Source organism: Macaca thibetana, chromosome 16, assembly GCF_024542745.1.
Source record: "Macaca thibetana thibetana isolate TM-01 chromosome 16, ASM2454274v1, whole genome shotgun sequence".
Taxonomy (NCBI): domain Eukaryota; kingdom Metazoa; phylum Chordata; class Mammalia; order Primates; family Cercopithecidae; genus Macaca; species Macaca thibetana.
Window position 1 is genome coordinate 10,709,499 of NC_065593.1, and position 25,020 is coordinate 10,734,518.

General features: G+C 49.2%; 1 protein-coding gene across 1 annotated transcript in view; it reads left to right on the plus strand.

Annotated features, from left to right (window-relative positions):
- The first annotated feature begins 1,582 nt into the window (after positions 1-1,582).
- The window catches only part of MYH3 (myosin heavy chain 3), a 28,894-nt gene continuing 5,456 nt past the window's right edge, over positions 1,583-25,020 (plus strand). The window contains exons 1-31 of the mRNA XM_050765594.1: positions 1,583-1,635; positions 2,665-2,876; positions 4,811-4,954; positions 5,708-5,864; positions 7,282-7,309; positions 8,003-8,111; positions 9,371-9,463; positions 10,592-10,655; positions 10,737-10,835; positions 12,618-12,721; positions 12,805-12,943; positions 14,267-14,385; positions 14,469-14,618; positions 15,972-16,142; positions 16,231-16,537; positions 16,644-16,714; positions 17,598-17,685; positions 17,768-17,885; positions 18,270-18,393; positions 18,486-18,622; positions 18,704-18,959; positions 19,150-19,392; positions 19,478-19,654; positions 19,762-19,907; positions 19,988-20,078; positions 20,512-20,901; positions 21,021-21,147; positions 23,148-23,266; positions 23,437-23,633; positions 23,977-24,160; positions 24,819-24,984. Coding sequence (XP_050621551.1) covers positions 2,673-2,876; positions 4,811-4,954; positions 5,708-5,864; positions 7,282-7,309; positions 8,003-8,111; positions 9,371-9,463; positions 10,592-10,655; positions 10,737-10,835; positions 12,618-12,721; positions 12,805-12,943; positions 14,267-14,385; positions 14,469-14,618; positions 15,972-16,142; positions 16,231-16,537; positions 16,644-16,714; positions 17,598-17,685; positions 17,768-17,885; positions 18,270-18,393; positions 18,486-18,622; positions 18,704-18,959; positions 19,150-19,392; positions 19,478-19,654; positions 19,762-19,907; positions 19,988-20,078; positions 20,512-20,901; positions 21,021-21,147; positions 23,148-23,266; positions 23,437-23,633; positions 23,977-24,160; positions 24,819-24,984 — 4,522 coding nt within the window. The 5' untranslated portion in view covers positions 1,583-1,635; positions 2,665-2,672. The remainder of the gene's footprint in view (positions 1,636-2,664; positions 2,877-4,810; positions 4,955-5,707; positions 5,865-7,281; positions 7,310-8,002; positions 8,112-9,370; positions 9,464-10,591; positions 10,656-10,736; positions 10,836-12,617; positions 12,722-12,804; positions 12,944-14,266; positions 14,386-14,468; positions 14,619-15,971; positions 16,143-16,230; positions 16,538-16,643; positions 16,715-17,597; positions 17,686-17,767; positions 17,886-18,269; positions 18,394-18,485; positions 18,623-18,703; positions 18,960-19,149; positions 19,393-19,477; positions 19,655-19,761; positions 19,908-19,987; positions 20,079-20,511; positions 20,902-21,020; positions 21,148-23,147; positions 23,267-23,436; positions 23,634-23,976; positions 24,161-24,818; positions 24,985-25,020) is intronic.

Consider the following 25,020-nt stretch of genomic DNA (forward strand, 5'->3'; position numbering starts at 1 on the left):
CGACTTCAGTCCTCGGTCCCCATGAGCTAGGGGCTGGCGCTGTGTTCGGGGGGTGATGACTGCCTGAGAACGGAGGCGGCTGCCCCCCACCCCCCCTCGAAGTGAGGTCATCCCATCCCATCAGGTGAGGGAGCACCGGCCCCAAGTTCAGAGAACGGCATTCCAAGCTCCTGACATTCTGCTGTCGGAAAATGGTGATGGATCCTGCTCATTTCTAATTATACCTTTCCCTTGGCAACGACCAAAATACATGTGGAAGAAGCTGGTTCTCGGCTTGGGGGGCCGCTCATCCTCTTTCCAAATATAGAGAAGGAATGAGCCGTGGGGGTTACCAATGGCCTATAAAAGCCCCGGGGAGCGGCCAGCCCTCTGTGGCTCGCTTGTGGGCGGAGGTAAGTCACAGGCTCCTCTTCTAGGTCTCAGCTGCTTGGAGCACACCCACCCGGTGGGCACATCCACACCTTGTGCGTGGCGCCCTGGCCCTGCCAGGCTTTGGTGAGGAGCCCCGTGCGTGGCACCCTATCCCCGCCTGACTTTGGTGAGGTGGCACCTCATGCCTGTCTGAGTTTTCTTAGGATAAGCTAGGTGTAGAGAGCGAGGTTTCCCTGGGCCCAAATACCCAGCACCCTCTGGCTCCAGCACCTCCCCCAAGCAGGAGCCCTGCAGGTTCTCTTTCCTCTACCCCCTCTCCCCTGTCCTCCTCTCCAAGTGTCCTCTTGGGCAGGATCCTTTTGCATGCCCCGTGGGCCCAGCTGCCATGGCCTGACCTTCTCCCATTGCCTCGGTGACTCATGAAGGGTCAACGGGACTGGGGGCCTCACCCTGCCCTCACTTTCCCCACCTGGGCTGTACATTTGCCAGGTGTCTTGTCCTCTCAAGACCACACTGGCTGTGACCATTGTGTGTAAATTAATCTCAGAGATTTCACCAGTTCACAGACAAGGAGACCACCCCCTACCCTGGAACCATAGGCTTTTAGCAGGGATGCAGTCCCTGCCGTCCGATTCTAAACAGGAGTCAGGAAGACTGAAGAAGGCGCCGGTGCAGGCTGGGAGAAACCAGATTTCTACGCAGCTGAGGGCTTTTCCTCCCTGCCTGGCTTCCTGTGGGTCACGTGCCATCTGCTCTTCTGGCCTGCCTCTTTAAAGTATTAGTCCTTTGTCTTTTTTTTCTTTTTTTTTTTTTGAGATGGAGTTTTGCTCTCGTCGCCCAGGCTGGAGTGCAATGGCACAATCTTGGCCCACTGCAACCTCCGCCTCCCAGGTTCAAACAATTCTCCTGCCTAAACCTCCAGAGTAGCTGGGATTACAGGCACCTGCCACCACGCTCAGCTTTTTTAAATTTAATTTAATTTTTTATTTTTAGTAGAGATGGGGTTTCACCATGTTGGCCAGGCTGGTCTCAAACTCCTGACTTCAGGCCATCCGCCTGCCTCAGCGTCCCAAAGTGCCGGGACTACAGGCGTGAGCCATGGCGCCCGGCCCCTTTATCCTTTTTAGCTAACTCATCAGAAGCCGATTCTACATGGACGCAGCCACCCCAAGTACCGCTAAGTTGTGTATGTGCGTATTATTCCAGGTCCGGGATCTCCTGGCTGCTGCTGTCTTCTGTTCATCGTGCAGGTGGGACTCTCAGGTGAGAAGTTGGGCCCTGTCCCTCGGCCATTGGAGGTCTCCAGGCAATCCAAGCTTGCCAGCTCCTCCCTCCTCCCACCGGCTATAAGGGCACAGAGGGACCGAGGAATTAGCATGTTTAGACAAGGACAGGTCGTGGCCGGGCGCGGTGGCTCATGCCTGTAATCCCAGCACTTTGGGAGGCCGAGGCGGGCGGATCAGGAAGTCAGGAGGTCGAAACCAGCCTGACCAACATAGTGAAACCCTGTCTTTACTAAAAATACAAAAATTAGCAGGACGTGGTGGCAGGTGCCTGTAATCCCAGCTACTCAGGAGGCTGAGGCAGGAGAATCGCTTGGACCCGGGAGGTGGAAGTTGGAGTGAGCTGAGATCATGCCACTGCACTCCAGCCTGTGACAGAGCAAGACTCCGTCTCAAAAAAAAAAAAAAAAAAAAAAAGACAAGGACAGGTCAGGCAGGAGAGGAGGTGGCATTTGGGGGACTGTCAAACAGATGCTGATGTCAGATGCTTGCTTTTGTTCTTAGCAACCCAAGGAAGCAAAAGGCACGTTCCCTCATGCGAGCATGTAGCCACCTTGATTGAAATGGTTCAAAAATATCTTTCCTCTTTGCCATTAGCACACTATCTTTGAAGAAGGCATTTATTTTTTTAATGGTGTTTATTCTGAAATGTTCCCTCAGCAACACCTGGGTGTCACAGAAGCGGAAAAGGTGGTCCCAAGAGTAGCGCTCACTTCCAAGGCCCCTTATCGCCAATTCAAGCTTCAGATGCTTGAGGAGCTTGGGTTAAATAGGCTGTAAGCCTGTCGCACAGAGTAGCCCCTCAATAAACATGCACCCGTGTGATTTCCCAGCAATGAAGCCCTTGGGGTGGAGCTCCTCGAGGCATGAGGACAGCCTGCTTCCTGGGGCCCTGACGCTGAGGGCTCCTGTGGCTGAAGGAGGACAGGGTGGAGGCTGAGACAGGCCTGGAGCCGCCGGGTGCCCAGCAAGGGGGCAGCTGAGCTCACCGGATGGGTTTGCCTTCCAGCTGACACCATGAGCAGCGACACTGAAACGGAAGTGTTCGGCATAGCCGCTCCTTTCCTCCGGAAGTCAGAAAAGGAGCGGATCGAGGCTCAGAACCAGCCCTTTGATGCCAAGACGTATTGCTTTGTGGTGGACTCAAAGGAAGAATACGCCAAGGGGAAAATCAAGAGTTCTCAGGATGGGAAGGTCACCGTGGAAACTGAGGACAACAGGGTAAGACTCTGCACCTCCACAGGCTGCTGGCCCTCCACCTGGTCATACCTGCTTGCCTGGGATATGCATCTGCCCAACCCCAGCCACTTCCAGATGTGGCTCCGGCACTGGAATGCCACATACCACGTAGCCTGGGGCTTCCCAGGTGTCCTCGGAGAAAGCAGAGTGAATACTGGCCTCAGGTTCCAGGGTGGGAATAGTCTGGCTGTGGCTGATTAAAACAATTAGTTTTCAGGTATTTTTGTCCATGTTCACTGTAGGCCAGAGGGGCCCAGCTCCACGCGTCCAAGGGTGTGGAGTTGGGAGTTCAACATGAATGACAGCTGTTTTAGGACACTCTCCTTTGGTAGCCTAGATTTGTCCCAAATTCTTCTAGCAATGGCCGTCTAACTAAGGAAATAAGGAAAATGTGTTACGGGTCCTAGGGGACCACAAGCTCAATGAAATAGCAGCTTCCTTGTATCATGAAAGTGATGAGCACTGCAGCCGACTACATTCTGGTCCAAGCCATTGTGGGGGTGCTGCGAGGAATTCTGGACCTCACTAGTTTCTAAAATCCAGATCAGGAGAATCTGGGAAGGAAGGAAGGAAGAAAGGAAGGAAGGAAGGAAGGAAGGAAGGGAGGAAGGGAGGAAGGGAGAAAGGGAGGAAGGGAGGAAGGGAGGAAGGGAGGGAGGGAGGGAGGGAGGGAGAGAAAGAGAGAGAAAGAGAGAGAAAGAAAGAAAGAAAGAAAGAAAGAAAGAAAGAAAGAAAGAACAAACGAACTTAAAAGAGGAAAAAGAAAAGAGACAAGTAAAGGAAATAGTATCATTGGGTTGGGCATGAAGGAAAAAGGCATGAAAAACCACCCTGCAGGTCTACCAGCATTGGAGCTCCCAGAAGGTGGCTCTCTGTGTATTTCAGATAAAGAGCTAAGAATGGGCTCCTAACACATCAGGGAAGCTAGATACAGTGAATGATAATCTAAGACAAACCTAAGAGACCATCATAGACAGTGAGGGCCCATTGGCTGGGATGGTTTGAATGAATCCCTGCTTGAAGAGAGAGAAAAAGGCGGGTTTCCCATCCACACTGTCCGGAGACGAAACCAGGAAAACTGACCATTTCAGAGGAGGTCACAGAGAAAAAGGAGTGAGGACAAAGCAGGGGAGAGGAAGACAAGTTCCCCAGCCCCTGTGCCTGAGGTCCTCCAGCCCTGGGAAGCCCCAGGGTGTGGGGGTTTCTCCTTTTGAGAGAAGGGTAGGTGCTGGGAACCACTGCTCTGCCTCATGGTGCCGTTTGCCTGACTTCTAACACTCTGACCCCAGAAAGGGCAGGAAAGGGGTGGGGAGGGCAGCTGAGGGGCCATTTCCTAAGCATGCTGGGGCTGGGTGGTGAAGGGGGAAGACGTGGGCCAGAGCCAGGGGCCGGACAGCTGCTTTCAGAGAGCTCAGAATGTTGGCGATCTGTGGGCACCAGCCTGGCGATCCAGTGGCCCTCCCTCACTCTTTGGTTCCTGCCTCACGACTGCAGGGGACATGCGGGTCATTTTCTCTCAGTAGACAGGAAAGAGCCAGATGCTGGAGTCAGCTGCTGGAGCTGGATTTTGGTCCAGGCAGTGTTACGGACTGAGCTGAGAGGTTCCCGCTGGCCCCGTTCCCAGCCACCGTCGCCCACATCACCCACAGAGATCCTCTTTTCTCATTTCTGACATCCATTTCTCACCTCAGGCCCACTGGGGAGGAAAAAGACAGCCCCGAGTAACAGAAACAAACCCCATTCCATCAGCACCACCACAAGCCGCCCCATGGCCTTTCCTCCTCTCGCCGTGAGCTGGGCTTGCTCTAGGGCTGGGCCCTTCCATCTTGGCTCCAGAGTGTCTTGGTCTCTTGGTGGGGGCAGCAGACAAGACGTGCAGACAATCTTAGTGAAGCACTGTGCCTCTTCCCTTTTAGACCCTGGTGGTCAAACCAGAGGATGTGTATGCCATGAACCCCCCCAAGTTCGACAGGATCGAGGACATGGCCATGCTGACGCACCTGAACGAGCCAGCCGTGCTGTACAACCTGAAGGACCGTTACACATCCTGGATGATCTATGTCAGCAAGGGCTTTTGCCGTGGTTTCCCTGGGGCATTAGATATGCGGGCGGGGGAGGGAGGCAGAGGTATGTGTGTGGGCTGCGGGATTCTGGAAGATGACTGCTTGCCTAGCTGGTGAACAAAAGACAAAGAGAGAGGAGAAAGAAGGCAAGAAAGCAAGAGGTGGATGGGGCAGGAAGAAGGAAGATGGGGAGGAGGACCAGGAGCCAGAGAGCGGGGAAGCGGGGGCCAGGCTTGGTCACGGGGCGCTGTGACTTACCAACTGTGGGAGGGTCCCCTACTCCCCTTTTTGAGTCTCAGTACCTCACTATAAATAGGAATGGTAGCTTCCCCCCTTTATAAGTTTATCCCAAAGAAACATAAGATAATAATTAAGGCGACCGGGCGCGGTGGCTCACACCTGTAATCCCAGCACTGTGGGAGGGTGAGGTGGGCGGATCATGAGGTCAAGAGATCGAGACCATCCTGACCAACATGGTGAAGCTCCATCTCTACTAAAATACAAAAATTAGTCGGGCGTGATGGCACGTACTTGTAGTCCCAGCTACTCTGGAGGCTGAGGCAGGAGAATCACTTGAACCCGGGAGGTGGAGGCTGCAGTGAGCCGAGATTGTGCCACTGCACTCCAGCCTGGCAACAGAGTGACACTCCATCTCAAAATAATAATAATAATAATAATAATAATAATGGCAAGGGATTTTCCATATGCACATACATACATATACACACATACATGTTTTTCCTCCTACAGACCTACTCGGGCCTCTTCTGTGTCACTGTCAACCCCTACAAGTGGCTGCCGGTGTACAACCCTGAGGTGGTGGAAGGCTACCGAGGCAAAAAGCGCCAGGAGGCCCCGCCCCACATCTTCTCCATCTCTGACAACGCCTATCAGTTCATGCTGACTGGTGAGTCTCCCAGGAGGAAGCACGGGGTGCTGGAGCAGGCATTGCATGAGGCGTGTGGCAGCTGCCCCTTGGTCCCAGGCCGGACCCCATCTGGTGTTCAGCACAGGGAAAGGAGGAAGAAGGAGCCAAAAGAGGCAGAAAGGGGCCACAACATGTAGGGCCCTGCATGCCAACGTGACAAGTTTGGATTTAATGCAAGTTAGAACATGCAAAACGGAAATGGACGTTTTCATGGGTCAAAACTAAAAACTGACCATTTTTTTTTTTTTTTTTTTTTTTGAGACGGAGTCTCGCTGTGTCGCCCAGGCTGGAGTGCAGTGGCCGGATCTCAGCTCACTGCAGGCTCCGCCTCCCGGGTTCATGCAATTCTCCTGCCTCAACCTCCCCAGTAGCTGGGACTACAGGCGCCCGCCACCTCGCCCGGCTAGTTTTTTTGTATTTTTTAGTAGAGACGGGGTTTCACCGTGTCAGCCAGGATGGTCTCGATCTCCTGACCTCGTGATCCGCCCGCCTCGGCCTCCCAAAGTGCTGGGATTACAGGCTTGAGCCACCGCGCCCGGCCAGAACTGACCATTTTATATCGTTTACCCTAATCTGACAAGAACGAGAAGCCACTGGCGGTTTTTTTTTTTTTTTTTTTTTTGAGATGGAGTCTTGCTATGTTGCCCAGGCTGGAGTGCAGTGGTACGATCTCGGCTCACCACAACCTCTGCCTCCTGGGTACAAGTGATTCTCCTGCCTCAGCCTCCCGAGTAGCTGAGATTACAGGTGTGCATTACCATATCTGGCTATTTTTTATATTTTTAATAGAGACAGGGGTCACTATGTTGACCAGGCTGGTCTCAAACTCCTGACCTCATGATCCGCCTGCCTTGGCCTCCCAAAGTGCTGGGATTACAGGTGTGAGCCACCGCACCCGGCTACCACTGGCTGATTCTGAGTAGAGACTTGACCTCTCTGAGTCTCAGTTTCAAGAAGGAGGCTTTTGATATTGACCAAAGGATACAGCTGGATGGGAGAAATCGGTGCTGGTGATCTGTCCCACAGAATGGTGACTCTGATAAGTAATAATGCATTGTATATTTCAAAATGGCTAAAATCGTATATTTTAAATGTTTTCTCCACAAAAAAAATAAGTATGTGAGGTGATAGATTTGTTAGTTAGCTTGATTTAATCATTCTACCATATAAACATATATCAAATCATCACATTGAACCCTATAAATATATACAATTATTCTTTGTCAATTAAAAATAAAATAAAAAGCAGATGGAGGCTCTTCAGATTTCCACCTGAGGCTAAACAAAAAATGGAAGAGGAATTGTGCAATTTAACTCTGGCTGCTTCAGAGTTGGGTCGAATCAGGAAGCTCTTTTTATATCGCCATCAACTCTATTTTATTTTCTTCTCTGGCAGATCGTGAAAACCAGTCCATTCTGATCACGTAAGTATCCATGGCATAGAATGGTTTCATAGCTGTGACCAAATGTGCCACTGGCTCTATTCTGTTCATTAGAAAGTGTTTGGAGCAGAGTCTGTAATAAAAAGATCAGGCTGGGCGTGGTGGCTCACGCCTGTAATCCCAGCACTTTGGGAGGCCGAGGCGGGCGGATCTCAAGGTGAGGAGATGGAGACCATCCTGGCTAACATGGTGAAACCCTGTCTCCACTAAAAAAAAATACAAAAAAAAATTAGCTGGGTGTGGTGGTGGGCGCCTGTAGTCACAGCTACTCGGGAGGCTGAGGCGGGAGAATGGCGTGAATCTGGGAGCTGAAGCTTGCAGTGAGCCGAGATCGCGCCACTGCACTCCAGCCTGGGTGACAGAGCGAGACTCCGTCTCAAAAAAAAAAAAAAAAAAAAGAAAGAAATAAAAATGAAAAGATGGATTTGGGGATGGGCAGGAAGATCTGCATAAGGCCTCAGAAAAATGGAATTACCCATACTTGGGTCAACTGAGCAAGTGGCTGTGGCACCTGTGCCCTGGGCCTCTGCCTTCTCAAGTGGTCTGTCACATTAGTGTGGTGGGTGTGTGTCAGAGGTGGCTCAGACCATGCCCAGGCCTCAGTACGACATCCTGGAAAGCCTGTTTATACTAACAAACTTGTTTCTTTCTCTCTCTTTTGATCACTCTGCACAGCGGAGAATCCGGGGCAGGAAAGACCGTGAACACCAAGCGGGTCATCCAGTACTTTGCAACAATTGCAGCTACTGGGGACCTGGCCAAGAAGAAGGACTCCAAAATGAAGGTATGGATGGGAGAGCAGGGCTTGCTTTGCTTCCACTTTTAACTGTGGTCTTAACCTCAGAATGAGGGGGGCCAAATGCCCTCACATTCCCCGCTCTTCAGGGAATGGAGGGCAGGCTAGGATTTACTATCTTGAAGGACAGCCAGTCAGCTTAGACAACACAGTGTGGAGTTGATCTTGTAGGACTAGATCCCGGGATTTCTTAGAAGACAAGGCTCTAGGGCTAAACTTTAAAGGTCAATCTGCAGACAGCTCAGTGAGCTTGTTCTTTTATAGCAGAATCACATATACCAATGTGAGTGACTCACAGCCTATCCTGGCCTTTTGAAACAAATGTATTACAGCAGCATGAAGTGAATACGGACAACTGACTGGAGAATCAAGGGATTGAAGTGTTAAAGGAATGTTCAGTCAAGAGACCCCCAACTGTAGCGCCAAATATAACAAAATGGCAAAAGTGTTTTGAGTAAGACGTACTGCTGATTTGGTTGGTCCTCGGATTGGAAAAGTCAAGGAGGGTAGGGATTTATCAGGGCAAGCCAGAGTGGCAGAGCGGGTGATCATTTTTTACTGTCATTTTGTGGCTTAAAAACATGTTACCTCAGGTCAGGCTCGGTGGCTCACGCCTGTAATCCCAGCACTTTGGGAGGCCGAGGCAGGCGGATCACCTGAGGTCGAGAGTTCGAGACCAGCCTGACCAACATGGAGAAACCCCGTCTCTACTAAAAGTACAAAATTAGCTGGGCATAGTAGCACATGCCTGTAGTCCCAGCTACTCGGGAGGCTGAGGCAGGAGAATCACTTGAACCCGGGAGGCGGAGGTTGCAGTGAGCCAACATCGTGTCATCACACTCCAGCTGGGCAACAAGAGCGAAGCTCTGTCTCAGCAAATAAATAAATAAATAAATAAATAAATAAATAAATAAATAACTGTTTCCTCAGGCCGGGCACGGTGGCTTACACCTGTAATCCCAGCACTTTGGGAGGCCGAGGCAGGCAGATCACCTGAGGTCAGGAGTTTGAGACCAGCCTGACCAACATGGAGAAACCCCAAAGTACAAAATTAGCCAGGCATGGTGGCGCATGCCTGGAGTCCCAGCTACTTGGGAGGCTGAGGCAGGAAAATTGCTTGAACCCGGGAGGCAGAGGTTGCGGTGAGCCAACGTTGTGCCATGGCACTGCAGCCTGGGCAACAAGAGCGAAACTCCGTCTTTAAAAAAAAAAAAGTTTTCTCTTCTTCCCTCAATTTCTTGCATTAGGGGACGCTGGAAGATCAAATCATCAGCGCCAACCCCCTGCTGGAGGCCTTTGGGAACGCCAAGACCGTGAGGAATGACAACTCCTCCCGTTTCGTGAGTCTGAGTTTGGTTAAGATGGAATTTGCTTTGTGTCTCACAAAATAGGCAAGAGCCCTGTCCTCAAAGAGTGTAGAGACCAGAGGTGACAGATGATGAAAAACAAAACAACCCAATGGGACCATTTCAGATAAAGATAAATTCAGGCTAAGTTCAATGAACAGCATGTGTGAGAGAGGAACTGGGGCCCAGGCTTGCTTTGGGCAGAGTGGGCAGGGAAGGCCTCTCTGCAGGGCTGGCACAGGAGCTGAGAGTTACAGCGTGAGAAGGAGCCCAACTTAAAATGACAGGAAGGAGCGGGGACGAAGGAAGGACAAGGGCAGTCCCTGACACGGGGAAGGGCCTGGTACAGTCAGGGCACCTACAGAGGGTCTGTGTGGTTGTAGGGAGGAGGGCAGGGGGGCCAGTTCCATGAGATGAGGTGGAAGAGAGAGAGAGAACTGGTCATTTGGGAGCCATAGGCCATGAGAAGAAGCTTGAATTCCTTTCTAGGTGTAAGAGGAAGCTACTGAGGGATTCTATAAGCCAGGGAGTGATATGGTTTGATTTACACCTTGAAACAATCACTCTAATTACTTTGTTGACTAGATATGTTGAGGTGGGGGAGGAGCATAGAATAAAAGGGATAAGTAAAAAGAAATAAGGAGAAACCCCAAACTGGACGGAGAAGAAGGGAGAAGAGGAAGGACATATCTAATTTCAAACTGTAGGTGGGGCCGGGTACGGTGGCTCACGCCTGTAATCCCAGCACTTTGGGAGTCCGAGGCGGGCAGATCACGAGGTCAAGAGATCAAGACCATCCTGGCCAACATGGTGAAACCCCGTCTCTACTACAAATCCAAAAATTAGTCAGGTGTGGTGGCACGTGCCTGTAGTCCCAGCTACTCGGGAGGCTGAGGCAGGAGAATCGCTTGAACCCGAAAGGCAGAGGTCGCAGTGAGCTGAGATCATGCCACTGCACTCCAGTCTGGCGACAGAGCGAGACTCCGTCTCAAAGACATAACAAAACCAAACAAAACAGAAATGTTAGGGGAAATAGGCTCTTATTCACATCACCCATGAGATGAATAGGAACTATTGGGCCACGGTGGAATCTGGTCTTCTCCTGAATCCCGCCCCATACAGGGCAAGTTCATCCGAATCCATTTTGGAACCACTGGGAAGCTGGCCTCTGCAGATATTGAAACTTGTAAGTAGATCCATGGGGATTCAATGGCGTCTCAGAGTAACTGGGAACTGTTTGAAAGAGAGCCCTGTGTTTGTGTTCCAGATCTGCTGGAAAAATCAAGAGTCACTTTCCAGCTGAAGGCTGAAAGAAGCTACCACATCTTCTACCAGATACTTTCTAATAAGAAGCCTGAACTCATAGGTGAGGAAGTCACCAGTGGGGCTGGTGTTTTAGGCAGTTTGACTGTGATCGCTAGACTGAGGAGAGTTGTATCTACGTATGGTTGCTCTACAGTCAACGGGGAAAGTTTATTTTATTTTATTTATTTATTTTGAGATGGGGTCTCCCTCTGTTGCCCAGGCTAGAATGCAGTGGCATGTTCACAGCTCACTTGCAACCTTGACCTTGCCGGGTTCAAGCAGTCCTCCAGCCCCAGCCTCCCGAGTGACTGGGATTACAGGCACATGCCCCCACACCCGGCTACTTTTTGTATTTTTTGTAGAGATGAGGTTTCACCATGTTGCCCAGGCTGGTCTTGAACTCCTGGGCTCAAGCAACTTGCCCGACTTGGTCTCCCAAAGTGCTGGGATTACAGGTGTGAGCCACTGCACCTGGCCAGGAAAAGTTTATTTTAGAAATGGGATGTGACGGCCGGGCGCGGTGGCTCAAGCCTGTAATCCCAGCACTTTGGGAGGCCGAGACGGGCGGATCACGAGGTCAGGAGATCGAGACCATCCTGGCTAACACGGTGAAACCCCGTCTCTACTAAAAAGTACAAAAAACTAGCCGGGCGAGGTGGCGGGCGCCTGTAGTCCCAGCTACTCGGGAGGCTGAGGCAGGAGAATGGCGTGAACCCAGGAGGCGGAGCTTGCAGTGAGCCGAGATCCAGCCACTGCACTCCAGCCTGGGCGACAGAGCAAGACTCCGTCTCAAAAAAAAAAAAAAAAAAAAAAAAAAAAAATGGGATGTGACTATCTGGGCAGTCACATGCCAATTTGAAAAACCTAATCAAACAGAGGGTAACAAGAACAGACCACTCCTGACTAGCTCTGGTTTATAAAAACCTTCTGAGCAACGGAACATCTAACTGTCCTTTGGCGCCCCCTTGTGTTCTGGCACAGAAACAATCTATGGCCAAAAGCGCCACCAAAGCAAACAGAGTAAGGAAGCCCATGGAGGTACTACGCACTTCCCTTGTCCACCCTTCACAGTGGTCTCCGTGCACACTGCTTTCTTTGCTCTTTGGCTGTGTTTGCTCAGCCTTCTGGTCTCCAGCTTGGAAACAGGCTGCAGCATTTCAACAGATTTTAGAAAAGGCTATGATTATACCAAATGGGTGGGCTCTTGTCCTGACCCCCCCTCAGCCAGTTTTCCCTATTAACTTCTCCCAGCCGACACTGATAGGCATCATTAGCATGCAAGGCAAGGGAATTTAAAGGTTCTCCCTAGGGTCCTTCCTCTCCATTGTGTGGGAGACTGAGAAGTCTTCCCTGGACCATATTTTCCATGACAGCCTGCGTATTGTGGAGCTGCCTAAAAGATTTTTAATGTTGACCGGGCGCGGTGGCTTACGCCTGTAATCCCAGCACTTCGGGAGGCCCAGGCGGGCGGATCACGAGGTCAGGAGATCGAGACCATCCTGGCTAACACGGTGAAACCCCGTCTCACTAAAAACACAAAAAAGTAGCCGGGCGTGGTGGTGGGCGCCTGTAGTCCCAGCTACTCGGGAGGCTGAGGCAGGAGAATGGCGTGAACCTGGGAGGCAGAGCTTGCAGTGAGCTGAGATCGCGCCACTGCACTCCAGCCTGGGAGACAGAGCGAGACTCTGTCTCAAAAAAAAGAAAAAAAAAGATTTTTAATGTTAAGTTCAATTTGGGATCCAGCGGTAAAAGTTCCAGCCCAGGGTGCAGGAGCTCAAAACACTAACTGGGTGGGTTTTTTCTTTGCATCCGCATGACCTCCTGGAATGATTCGTCATTTCAGAGCTGCTGCTTATTACGACCAACCCTTACGACTACCCGTTCATCAGCCAGGGGGAGATCCTCGTGGCCAGCATAGACGATGCGGAGGAGCTGCTGGCTACAGATGTAAGTGGAACCAACAGAAGGGGTGGGTGTTCCCCCTCCATCACTGGGGCCAACCGGCTGACGTGCTGCCCTTTCCATGCCAGAGCGCCATTGACATCCTGGGCTTCACCCCAGAAGAGAAATCTGGGCTCTACAAGCTGACGGGAGCCGTGATGCACTATGGGAACATGAAGTTCAAGCAGAAGCAGCGAGAGGAGCAGGCCGAACCGGACGGCACAGAAGGTACAAAATCAGTGTGACAGGCCGCAAACCAGAGTGGGTGGCTGATCCGCTGAGGTCACTTGGTGCTGCTTTTGAAAGCAATTAATCCAGTCAGGCCCAGTGGCTCGCACCTGTAATCCCAGCACTTTGGGAGGCTGAGGGGGCCAGATCACCTGGGTTGGGAGGTCGGGAGTTGGAGACCAGCATGGCCAACATGGTGAAACCCCATCTCTACTAAAAGAAAATTAGGCCGGGCGTGGTGGCTGGTGCCTGTAATCCCAGCACTTTGGGAGGCCGAGGCCAGTGGATCATGAGGTCAGTAGATCGAGACCATCCTGGCTAACATGGTGAAACCCCGTCTCACTAAAAACACAAAAAATTAGCCAGGCGAGGTGGCAGGCGCCTGCAGTCCCAGCTACTCGGGCGGCTGAGGAAGGAGAATGGCGTGAACCTGGGAGGTGGAACTTGCAGTGAGCCGAGATTGCACCACTGCACTCCAGCCTGGGCAACAGAGTGAGACTCAATCTCAAAAAAAAAGAAAAGAAATTAGCTGAACATGGTGGAGCACACCTGTACCAGCTACTCAGGAGACTGAGGCACAAGAGTCAGACAGAGTTTTGCTCTGTCGCCCAGGCTAAAGTGCAGTGGCGCGATCTGGGCTCGCTGCAGCCTCTCCACCCAAGTTCAAGTGATTCTCCTGCCTCAGCCTTCCGAGTAACTGGGATCATAGGCACACACCAACGTGCCTGGCTAACTTCTTTGTATTTTTAGTAGAGACAGGGTTTCACCATGTTGGCCAGGCTAGTCTCAAACTCTTGACCTCAAATGATTCGCCCGCCTTGGCCTCCTAAAGTGTTGGGATTACGGGCGTGAGCCACCGTGCCCAGCCGGCTCGAGAGTTTCTTGAACCCAGGAGGCAGAGGTTGCAGTGCGCTGAGATCACTCCACTGCACTCCAGCCTGGGCGACACAGTGAGACCGTCTCAAAAACAAAAACAAAAACAATTGAAAGCGATTAATCCTTCCATCCGGAGAAGTGAATGACCCTTTCTGGGCCTCAGATGCCCATAGCTGTTGTTGCCACTTGCTTTTGCTGAATCACTCGAATAGTCTTGTTTCAGATGCAGTGAGGGATGACCAGGGCTTTCTGAAACCCAGCCCTGCCTTTTCATAAAGTCCATCACATTCTCTGAGTGACTTAGCTTCCATTGGCCACGTATATGCAGTTTAGCCACAGGGAAGGCACAAATGTACCAAGATGAACTCAGCCAACCTTTGAAACTTCTGGATGATTTTTAAAGCAGCTCCTCTGCTTTTCTAAGTATTGTCCTTGTTTTCTTGCCAGTGGCTGACAAAACAGCCTATCTGATGGGCCTGAACTCTTCGGACCTCCTGAAAGCTTTGTGCTTTCCTAGAGTGAAAGTTGGGAATGAGTACGTTACCAAAGGTCAAACTGTGGATCAGGTAACTGTTTCGAGGCCGGGGAAGGGGGCAGGACCCTGCTGGCCACTGCCTTCATACCCATTAGCTGGTCTTTCCCCTGACAGGTTCACCATGCTGTTAATGCTCTTTCGAAATCAGTTTATGAAAAGTTGTTCTTGTGGATGGTCACTCGCATTAACCAGCAACTGGATACGAAGCTTCCAAGACAACACTTCATTGGCGTTTTGGACATTGCAGGCTTTGAAATCTTTGAGGTTTGTGTTAGTTACATTCATATTTTCATATGGCTTCATGTGAGGGAAATTGGTTTCATGATCCTAAAGGGAAGAGAGCAAGGTGGCTGTCTTGTGGTTTCCTGTAAGAAACTAGATGGAGAGTGGATGGAATAGAGGAGCGGTACTTACTGGAAAGGTTTGTATTAGGTTTTTTTGTTTGTTTGTTGTTTGTTTGTTTTTTGAGACTGAGTTTCACCCCGTCACTCAGGCTGGAGTGCAGTGGTGCAATCTCGGCTCACTGCACCCTCCGCCTCCTAAGTTCAAGGGATCCTCCTGCCTCAGCCTCCAGAGTAGCTGGGATTACAGGCATGTGCCACCATGCCTGGCTAATTTTTGTATTTTTAGTAGAGATGGGGTTTCACCATGTTGGTTAGGCTGGTCTCGAACTCGTGACCTCAAGTGATCCATCCGCCTCGGCCTCCCAAAGTGTTGGGATTATAGGCGTGAGCCACTGCACTCGGCTGGGTTTGTATTATTTTAAAGGAAGGGAAGATGTCTATCAAGTGGAATTTTAAAGGACATTTTGAAATGGATAAAAGAAAAAAAAATTAAATGCAATCACTGATTTAGGGACTGCCATAAAAGAGATACAGAGAGTTTGATAAGTTCATCATGCACTATTTTCTATAAATATACCACTGGTTCTGTGGTAGACATGCATAGCCACGGCCAGGCGTGGTGGCTTATGCTTGTAATCCCAGCACTTTGGGAGGCCGAGGCGGGCATGTCACGAGGTCAAGAGATCAAGACCATCCCGGCCAACGTGGTAAAACCCCGTCTCTACTAAAAATACAAAAATTGGATGGGCTTGGTGGCCCGCGCCTGTAGTCCCAGCTACTCTGGAGGCTGAGGCGGGAGGATCGTTTGAACCCAGGAGGCAGAGGTTGCAGTGAGCCGAGATGGTGCCACTGCACTCCAGCCTGGTGACAGAGCAAGACTCCGTCTCAAAAAAAAAAAAAAAGTGGATAGTCACTCATCAAAGTGTGTATTTAGTGTTTCCCAGGTACAGGGCATGCAGGTGAAAAAAATAGATGAGCTTGTAGTCTAGTAGAGAAGAAATAGAAGTCTATATGGCACATGGAAGAGTAACTACAAAATAAAGTACATAAGAGATGCCCAGACCTTGGGAACTCAGGAGAGGGAGAAATACCTTCTCATTGGAAGTTTACAGAAGACTCCAAGGAGGAGATGAGGCAGGCCTTGAAGACTGTGACTGTATCTGAAAGTATTAATGTGTTTGACAAGAACCTGGGGCAATGAGGAGGAATGCTGATGGTCTTTGATTTTGAAAGAAGTCTAACTTTTCACATGAACGTTATATTTTGTTGTTAGTATAACAGCCTGGAGCAGCTGTGCATCAACTTCACCAACGAGAAACTGCAACAGTTTTTCAACCACCACATGTTCGTGCTGGAGCAGGAGGAGTACAAGAAGGAAGGCATCGAGTGGACGTTCATCGACTTCGGGATGGACCTGGCTGCCTGCATCGAGCTCATCGAGAAGGTATCCAGTTCCATCCCCACTTCTCATAGACTCTTCTGCTCGTTACGGCAGCTCACATTTACCCCTCTGCACTTTGCCTTCAATATAGCCTATGGGCATCTTCTCCATCCTGGAAGAGGAGTGCATGTTCCCCAAGGCAACAGACACCTCCTTCAAGAACAAGCTGTATGACCAGCATCTTGGAAAGTCCAACAACTTCCAGAAGCCCAAGGTGGTCAAAGGCAGGGCCGAGGCCCACTTCTCATTGATCCACTATGCGGGCACCGTGGACTACAGTGTCTCAGGCTGGCTGGAGAAGAACAAGGACCCTCTGAATGAGACCGTGGTCGGGCTGTACCAGAAGTCCTCCAACAGGCTCCTGGCACACCTCTATGCCACGTTTGCCACGGCGGATGGTAACAGGAGTGCTATGTGTTCATGTGATCTCCCTCCATCTGTTCCGCAGTAACAAAAAACCTTTTAGATGCACCTATAACACGTGCCCTCCTTTATTGCTTTCAGCTGACAGTGGAAAGAAGAAAGTGGCCAAGAAGAAGGGTTCTTCCTTCCAAACTGTCTCTGCCCTTTTCAGGGTAAGAAAAATACAAGTTTATTTGCTTCTGATTGGTTTAAGTCTTATCAAAACGAGCAATGTTGAGATTCTAAACTTGGTTTGTTCGAGAGTAGTAGTGTTGTCTTAATCTGATTACTGTCACTTACTGAGGTGAAGTGACAGACGATGAAATATAATAAATATGGTCTAACCAATGTGGGATGACAATATCACTATTATCTTATACGAAAGATAGCTGAGTTGGCTGGTCTGAGTTTCCAGCACAAACTCTCCGATTTTCCTAAAGGACACCAGCAATAGACCTCACGCTCCCAGTGGATCCATCCCCTGAGTTGATTTCAGAAAGCATTTTGTACTTGGTGAGCCTGTGGCTCACTGGGAGACAAAAGACAATTGTATCAGTTACTAGCCTACACCTCCAGCCATAGGACCGTTAAAAGACTGAGTTAGGCTGGACGCAGTGGCTCACGCCTGTAATCCCAGCACTTTCGGAGGCTGAGGTGGGCAGATCACAAGGTCAGGAGATTGAGACCATACTGGCTAACATGGTGAAACCCCCGTCTTCATTAAAAATACAAAAAATTAGCTGGGCGTGGTGGCATGTGCCTGTAGTCCCACCTACTGAGGAGGCTGAGGCAGGAAAATTGCTTGAACCTGAGAGGTAGAGGTTGCAGTGTGCCAAGATCAAGCCACTGCACTCCAGCCTGGGCAACAGGGCGAGACTCCATCTCAAAAAAAAAAAAAAAAAAAAAAAAAAGACAGAGTTAAATCATTTCACTATCCTTTAGAACTTATGATACATTTTAAACATAGATCTTATTTTCATTACAATGGATCTCTGTCTTCATAAAAACCTACAGTAGGCTGGCAAATGTCTTTTTTTCTTCTTCTTCTTCTTTTAGGAAAACCTGAACAAGCTGATGTCAAATTTAAGAACTACTCACCCTCACTTTGTGCGCTGTATAATTCCCAATGAAACCAAAACTCCAGGTGAGACACCTGCTGGCTTGCTAGGTGGTGCTCAGTTTTTAAGAACTTCTATGTCAGGCTGATATCTCGCTTCTGTTCCCAGGGGCTATGGAACACAGCCTTGTCCTGCACCAGCTGCGGTGTAATGGTGTCCTGGAGGGTATCCGCATCTGCAGGAAAGGATTCCCGAACAGGATTCTCTACGGGGATTTTAAACAAAGGTCTGTAATAAACATGTTCTATATGCTTGGGGATGAGATGTATGAACACTGGAATTTGAGAGGGAGAAAGATTGGTATGAAAAGAGCAGTTATGGACCTCCATGCGAACTGAACAACCTACCATTTGGCCAAGTCATATATATTTGTTTCTTCCATGGTTTTCTCTGAAATTTATCTGATATACAAAATGGCAGGAAAAGCTCTGGCCGAAGAGTCAAGAGACCTAGATTCTAGACTGCTGTCGAGCAATGTGACTCCGAGCTAGTTCCTTCATCTCCTGGGACCTTGGCCTTCTGCCTATAGGAAGAGAGGCCTGAACTGCATGTTCTCCAAAGTTTGTGTCTTTGCCAACAGTCTGTGATGATTTCCGTGTCTACAATGCAGATACCGAGTGCTCAATGCCAGTGCAATCCCTGAGGGACAATTCATTGACAGCAAGAAAGCCTGTGAAAAGCTTCTGGCATCCATCGATATTGACCACACTCAGTACAAATTTGGACATACCAAGGTAATGCATCAGTCCTGACAGATGCTGGCCTGTTTGTCCTCTTGACACAGCTTCTCCAGGAAACTGACTCATGTCACCTTCTGCCCCACAAGGTGTTCTTCAAGGCTGGCTTGCTGGGAACCCTGGAAGAGATGCGGGATGACCGCCTGGCCAGACTGATCACCCGGACACAGGCTGTGTGCAGAGGGTTCCTCATGCGTGTGGAATTCCAGAAGATGGTGCAGAGGAGGTCCAGCAGGGTCTTTGTTCAAACATGAGCTCTTTGGGGAAGGGGAGTCTCTCTCAGAAATAAGCAATGTCTTGTTTTTAGGGAGTCCATCTTCTGCATCCAGTACAACATTCGCTCATTCATGAACGTCAAGCACTGGCCCTGGATGAAACTGTTCTTCAAGATTAAGCCCCTCCTCAAGAGTGCAGAGACCGAGAAAGAGATGGCCACCATGAAGGAAGAATTCCAGAAAACCAAGGATGAACTCGCCAAGTCGGAGGCAAAAAGGAAGGAGCTAGAGGAAAAACTGGTGACTCTGGTCCAAGAGAAGAATGACCTGCAGCTCCAAGTCCAAGCTGTATGTGTTTAGCAACCTTTTTTTTTTAAACTCTTCTAGATTTGATTATTTGTTTAGAAAAATTGGGTTATTGGTGGGGATTTTTGCTTTTTAGTTGAAATGTTTCATAAAGAACTTCATATATAGCAAAATACTGGAATGTTGCAAACCTTATATCATTAAAGGAAATTATTATTCTTTCTGTTTTAAGGAAAGTGAAAATTTGTTGGATGCTGAGGAAAGATGCGATCAGCTGATCAAAGCCAAATTCCAGCTCGAGGCCAAGATCAAAGAGGTGACGGAGAGAGCTGAGGATGAGGAAGAGATCAATGCTGAGCTGACAGCCAAGAAGAGGAAACTGGAGGATGAATGTTCAGAACTCAAGAAAGACATTGATGACCTTGAGTTGACTCTGGCCAAGGTTGAGAAGGAGAAACATGCCACAGAGAATAAGGTATTCTTTTTGTAGCTGTGTCTAGCTTGATATAGTCATTGCAAACTAAACTCTAAGCTTATAATTGCTTGTGGATTCTTCTTAGGTTAAAAACCTTACTGAGGAACTCTCCGGATTAGATGAAACAATTGCAAAGTTAACCAGGGAGAAGAAGGCCCTCCAAGAGGCCCACCAGCAGGCTTTGGATGACCTCCAAGCTGAAGAAGACAAAGTCAATTCTTTGAACAAAACCAAGAGCAAACTGGAACAGCAAGTTGAAGACGTAAGTAAATAATGCTCATCAGGAGTCCTAGAACTCCAGGGTTGGAAGAGCCCTCAAGGGTCCTCTTGCAAAGCATTTGTTCCAAAAGGAAATGGTGCCTTTTTCAGCTGGAAAGTTCCCTAGAACAAGAAAAGAAGCTCCGCGTAGACCTGGAAAGGAACAAAAGGAAATTGGAAGGAGACTTGAAGCTTGCCCAAGAGTCCATATTAGATCTGGAGAATGACAAGCAACAGCTGGACGAAAGGCTCAAGAAGTATGCCCCTCAACCACTGGCTTCCATTTTGCAAGTTACTGTGTATTTTATCTTCATGCAGTCTCCATTTCTCTTCACAGGAAAGATTTTGAATATTGTCAACTTCAAAGCAAAGTGGAAGATGAGCAGACACTGGGCCTCCAGTTTCAGAAGAAAATCAAAGAGTTGCAGGTAGGAGCCCTCTGCATTCCTTTCTTCCATGTGAGGCCACTTACAGTGAGCTGGGTGCTGTCTGCTATAAGTCATTCAGAGCAAGTGGGCAAGACTGTGGGGCCACCTGCCTCATGGTTTCCTTTCTGCTAGGCTGGCCTGGCCATGATGAACCGTTTCCCATCACATCTGACAAAATCCATAATTAAAGTATTTAAGTTAACAACGAAAAGTTAACATTTAGTTGAGTGGAAAATGTTCAGGTTTGGTCACTGCAGGAGTAATTACCATGTTCAGGTAGAAAAAATTCATGTGAAAGGAAATTTGCAATATTCACTGGGGGGGAGTCTAAAACTCAGTTTGTCTAATGGGAAGGGAAACCAGCCTGTTTTTGACAATCAGAGTCCCCCGGGGGGAACCGACTGCCCACGGGGTGAACTGCTGCCCTCCACAGGCTCGAATTGAGGAGCTGGAGGAGGAGATAGAGGCAGAGAGGGCGACCCGCGCGAAGACAGAAAAACAGCGCAGCGACTATGCCCGGGAGCTGGAGGAGCTGAGCGAGCGGCTGGAGGAGGCGGGAGGAGTCACCTCCACGCAGATAGAGCTCAATAAGAAGCGGGAGGCAGAGTTCCTGAAGCTGCGCAGGGACCTGGAGGAGGCCACCCTGCAGCACGAAGCCATGGTGGCCACGCTGAGGAAGAAGCACGCGGATAGTGTGGCCGAGCTTGGGGAGCAGATTGACAACCTGCAGCGGGTCAAGCAGAAGTTGGAGAAGGAGAAGAGCGAGTTCAAGCTGGAGATTGATGACCTCTCCAGCAGCATGGAGAGTGTGTCGAAATCTAAGGTGCTGCGGGTGGGGGGGGGGGGTGTGGGGGCGGCTCAAGGCTTTCCATCAGAGAGACTCCGTGGTCATTCAAACCTGACTTTGCCAACTGACTCTGCTCCCCTTTCTGAATCCTTCAGGCAAATCTGGAAAAAATCTGCCGAATGCTGGAGGATCAGTTAAGTGAGGCCAGGGGCAAGAATGAGGAAATTCAGAGGAGCCTGAGTGAGCTGACCACACAGAAGTCTCGTTTGCAGACCGAGGCTGGTGAGCAGAAAACCAGTGGGGCCAAAACCTCCTGGCACCCAATGGGTGCAGCTGGCCAAAACCAAGGGCAGGGTGTGTTGAGGGGAGAATCTCTAAGGAAGCATCTTTTCAGGAGAGAAGAAATGGAAATAACTCACAGAAAGAGCCATTTGAAATAGCTTGAAGGGAGAGAACATGAGGAGTTCAGTAAGAAGAGAGAAAGAGGAGTAGACCAGAAAGAGAAGGGGCTCAAAATATCATCTCATTCAAACTCTTTCAAAAGTAATATAAACTTGCATCAAACAGACTCTGATGAGTAGAAATGAGACTAGAAATTAAGAGTCAGGGCCTTGCTACTTCTTTCTGCACATTAACTCCGATATTCATTGTCTGCATCCAAGTTTTTGAGAATAAAGAGAGAAACATGGCCACTGTTTAAAGATCCTGGTGTATAATAAAAATATAAGGGAGGCCAGGTGTGGTGGCTCACGCCTGTCAACCCAGCACTTTGGGAGGCCGAGGCGGGCAGATCACCAGAGGTCAGGAGTTCGAGACCAGCCTGGCCGACATGGTTAAACCCTGTTTCTACTAAAAATACAAAAATTGCCAGATGCAGTGGCTCACACCTGTAATCCCAGCACTTTGGGAGGCCGAGGCAGGCGGATCAAGAGGCCAGGAGATCGAGACCATCCTGACTAACATGGTGAAACCCTGTCTCTACTAAAGATACAAAAAATCAGCCGGGCGTGGTGGCGGGTGCCTGTAGTCCCAGCTACTTGGAAGGCTGAGGCAGGAGAATGGCGTGAACCCGGGAGGCGGAGCTTGCAGTGAGCCGAGATTGCATCACTGCACTCCAGCCTGGGCGACAGAGCAAGACTCCGACTCAAAAAAAAAAAAAAAAAGAAAAGAAAAATACAAAAATTAGCAAGGCGTGGTGGCGGGCACCTGTAATCCCAGCTACTTGGGAGGCTGAGGCAGGAGAATCGCTTGAATGTAGGAGGCGAAGGTTGCAGTGAGCCAAGACTGTACCATTACACTCCTGCCTGGGCAACAAGAGTGAAACTCCGTCTCAAAAAAAAAAAAGTAAGGAAAGTTTGTTTGGGGTTTTTGCCTAGAAAATGTGGCTCCACCCAGCCCTGGTGCATCCTCACAGGTGACTCCATCCTTGGCTGGCAGTCACAGCCAAGACAATGAAGAAAAGAAGTTTGGTAGCCACTTTTTTTTTTTTTGGGACTGAGTCTCACTCTGTCACCCAGGCTGGAGTGCAATGGCGTGGTCTCAGCTCACTGCAAACTCGGCCTCCCAGGTTCAAGCGACTCTCCTGCCTCAGCCTCCTGAGTAGCTGGGACTACAGACACATGCCACCACACACGGCTAATTTTTATATTTTTAGTAGAGACGGGGTTTCACTGTGTTGGCCAGGCTGGTCTCGAACTCCTGACCTCGTGATCCACCTGCCTCGGCCTCCCAAAGTGCTGGGATTACAGGCGTGAGCCACCGCACCCGGCCTATGGTAGCCACTTTTACAGTCATGTTGGAGGATTCACCTCTGAAATCATAAAGCCCCATTCCATGTTTTTCTCTTACCTCTTTGTAAGCATATAAACTTGAACTTACCCTATTCACCCAAGAGTCTAACCATAGATATAAAGCTCTTAAGTATTTCTCTATGTATTTATTGATAACAAATCAACAAACAGCTGGAAACACCTGCCACTGGGAAGGTCTGATGTGAGTAATTAGGTGCTCCTGGTAATATTTACATTTACAGTTCTTCTCAATGGATTTTTTTTTTTTTTTGACAGAACGCCAGTCCCACCTTCCAGTAGTTTACAACAGTATCTTATCCAGTTCTGCTGTTAGTTTCCTTTTCATGAACGATATACCTTCTCCCTCAAGAAGAAACTATACCTTATCCTTTTCTCTCTCCCCAGATCTTAGCACAGTGCCTTACACGTAATAGAAACTTGATGAGTGAATGAGTGAATGAATGAAATGAAAGTGTTTCCTTCTGGACACAGGTGAACTGAGTCGTCAGCTGGAAGAAAAGGAAAGCATAGTATCCCAACTTTCCAGGAGCAAGCAAGCATTTACCCAGCAAATAGAAGAGCTCAAGAGGCAGCTGGAGGAAGAGAACAAGGTACATCATTGAAGGGAGGCTACTTTGCTCAGATTTTTAAATATCACCTGCGGGAGGAAAAATAATAGGCAACTTCATTCAGTAGGTGGTGACAGAAGGGACACACTTGGATTGCATCATGCACTTGGCACTGAATATATCAGGTGCTCTTCTCTTTTTAACTTCTGCAGGCCAAGAACGCCCTGGCGCACGCCCTGCAGTCCTCCCGCCACGACTGCGACCTGCTGCGGGAACAGTATGAGGAGGAGCAGGAAGGCAAAGCCGAGCTGCAGAGGGCGCTGTCCAAGGCCAACAGTGAGGTTGCTCAGTGGAGGACCAAATACGAGACGGACGCCATCCAGCGCACAGAGGAGCTGGAGGAGGCCAAGTGCGTAGCTCTGTTTGCTTTTAGAAGAACTGCTTGGGAATGAATTCGATGAATTTATTTGTATTACTAGACGTTTCCCCATCTCATGTGTCTTTAAATGCGGTGCTGGGCCATTAGAAGGACCTGGCGTTAGCACGTTTTATTAAAACAAACAACTTTGATCTTGGTTAGACACAAGGCAAGTTATTAATCCCGGATTTTGAGTAGACAGGAAATTCTCCTGGGCGTATAGAAACACATGCGTGTCTGAATCACATAGATTAGTGATTCCAACGTGATGAGTAGTGATGTTCAAGTGGATGGAAACTTAAATATCAGTTGCTTCTCTTTCATATTCTTTAAGGAAAAAACTTGCTCAGCGCCTTCAAGATTCTGAGGAACAGGTTGAGGCAGTGAATGCTAAATGTGCTTCACTGGAGAAGACCAAGCAGAGGCTGCAAGGAGAGGTGGAGGATCTGATGGTTGATGTTGAAAGAGCCAATTCCCTGGCCGCCGCTCTGGATAAGAAGCAGAGGAACTTTGACAAGGTGTGGGGTCCGCTCTGTGCTGGGTGAATGCCATGATGCAGGGGATTTCTAGCAGCTGTGGAAGGAGGACAATGCATCCCAGACCTGACTCTGCCCTCACCGGCAGTGTGGCCTTGGGCAAGTCCGTGAACTTCCCCGGGCTGTAGTTTCCTTATCTGCAAAACAGAATGGGAATAGGCTGGGGGTAGAGGTCCCTTTCAAAAGTTGTCCATAGAAACAAACCAGTTTCTACAACGTCGGTGCAGCCCTAAGCATTTTTCCTTTCTGTACTGCTGGTCTGTCTAAGCTGAGGTCCCATTGGGAGGCTTTCTGGAAGCCCTTCTTTCAAGATGGCAGATAAAGCTGATTGAAACCAATGCTTTAATGAAATATTCCAAAGTACGGGGCCATTTTTGTGTTAGGAAAAGGGCAATTATGCCCAGCTAACTCCTTCTCGAAGGATCTATTTGCATTTTCAAGATGGTAGTTGTTCCTGACTCATTACCTTGAGTACATTTATGGAACAAAATCTTGATTAGCCCAATAATCAATAACAAGGAGCCAGGTAAGTGATGCCAAGGGTAGCTGTAACTCTGCATTTAATTTAGTTATTTAGTATTTAGTTAGAAACCTAGAGGAGAGGTCAGAAATGGAGAGACCTTCTGTCCCGGTGTTCCAGGTGTTGGCAGAGTGGAAGACAAAGTGTGAGGAGAGCCAAGCAGAGCTGGAGGCATCCCTGAAGGAGTCCCGCTCCTTGAGCACTGAACTCTTCAAACTGAAAAATGCCTACGAGGAAGCCTTAGATCAACTTGAAACTGTGAAACGGGAAAATAAGAACTTAGAGCGTAAGTCACTCGAAATCCTCTGAAACTTCCTCCTTT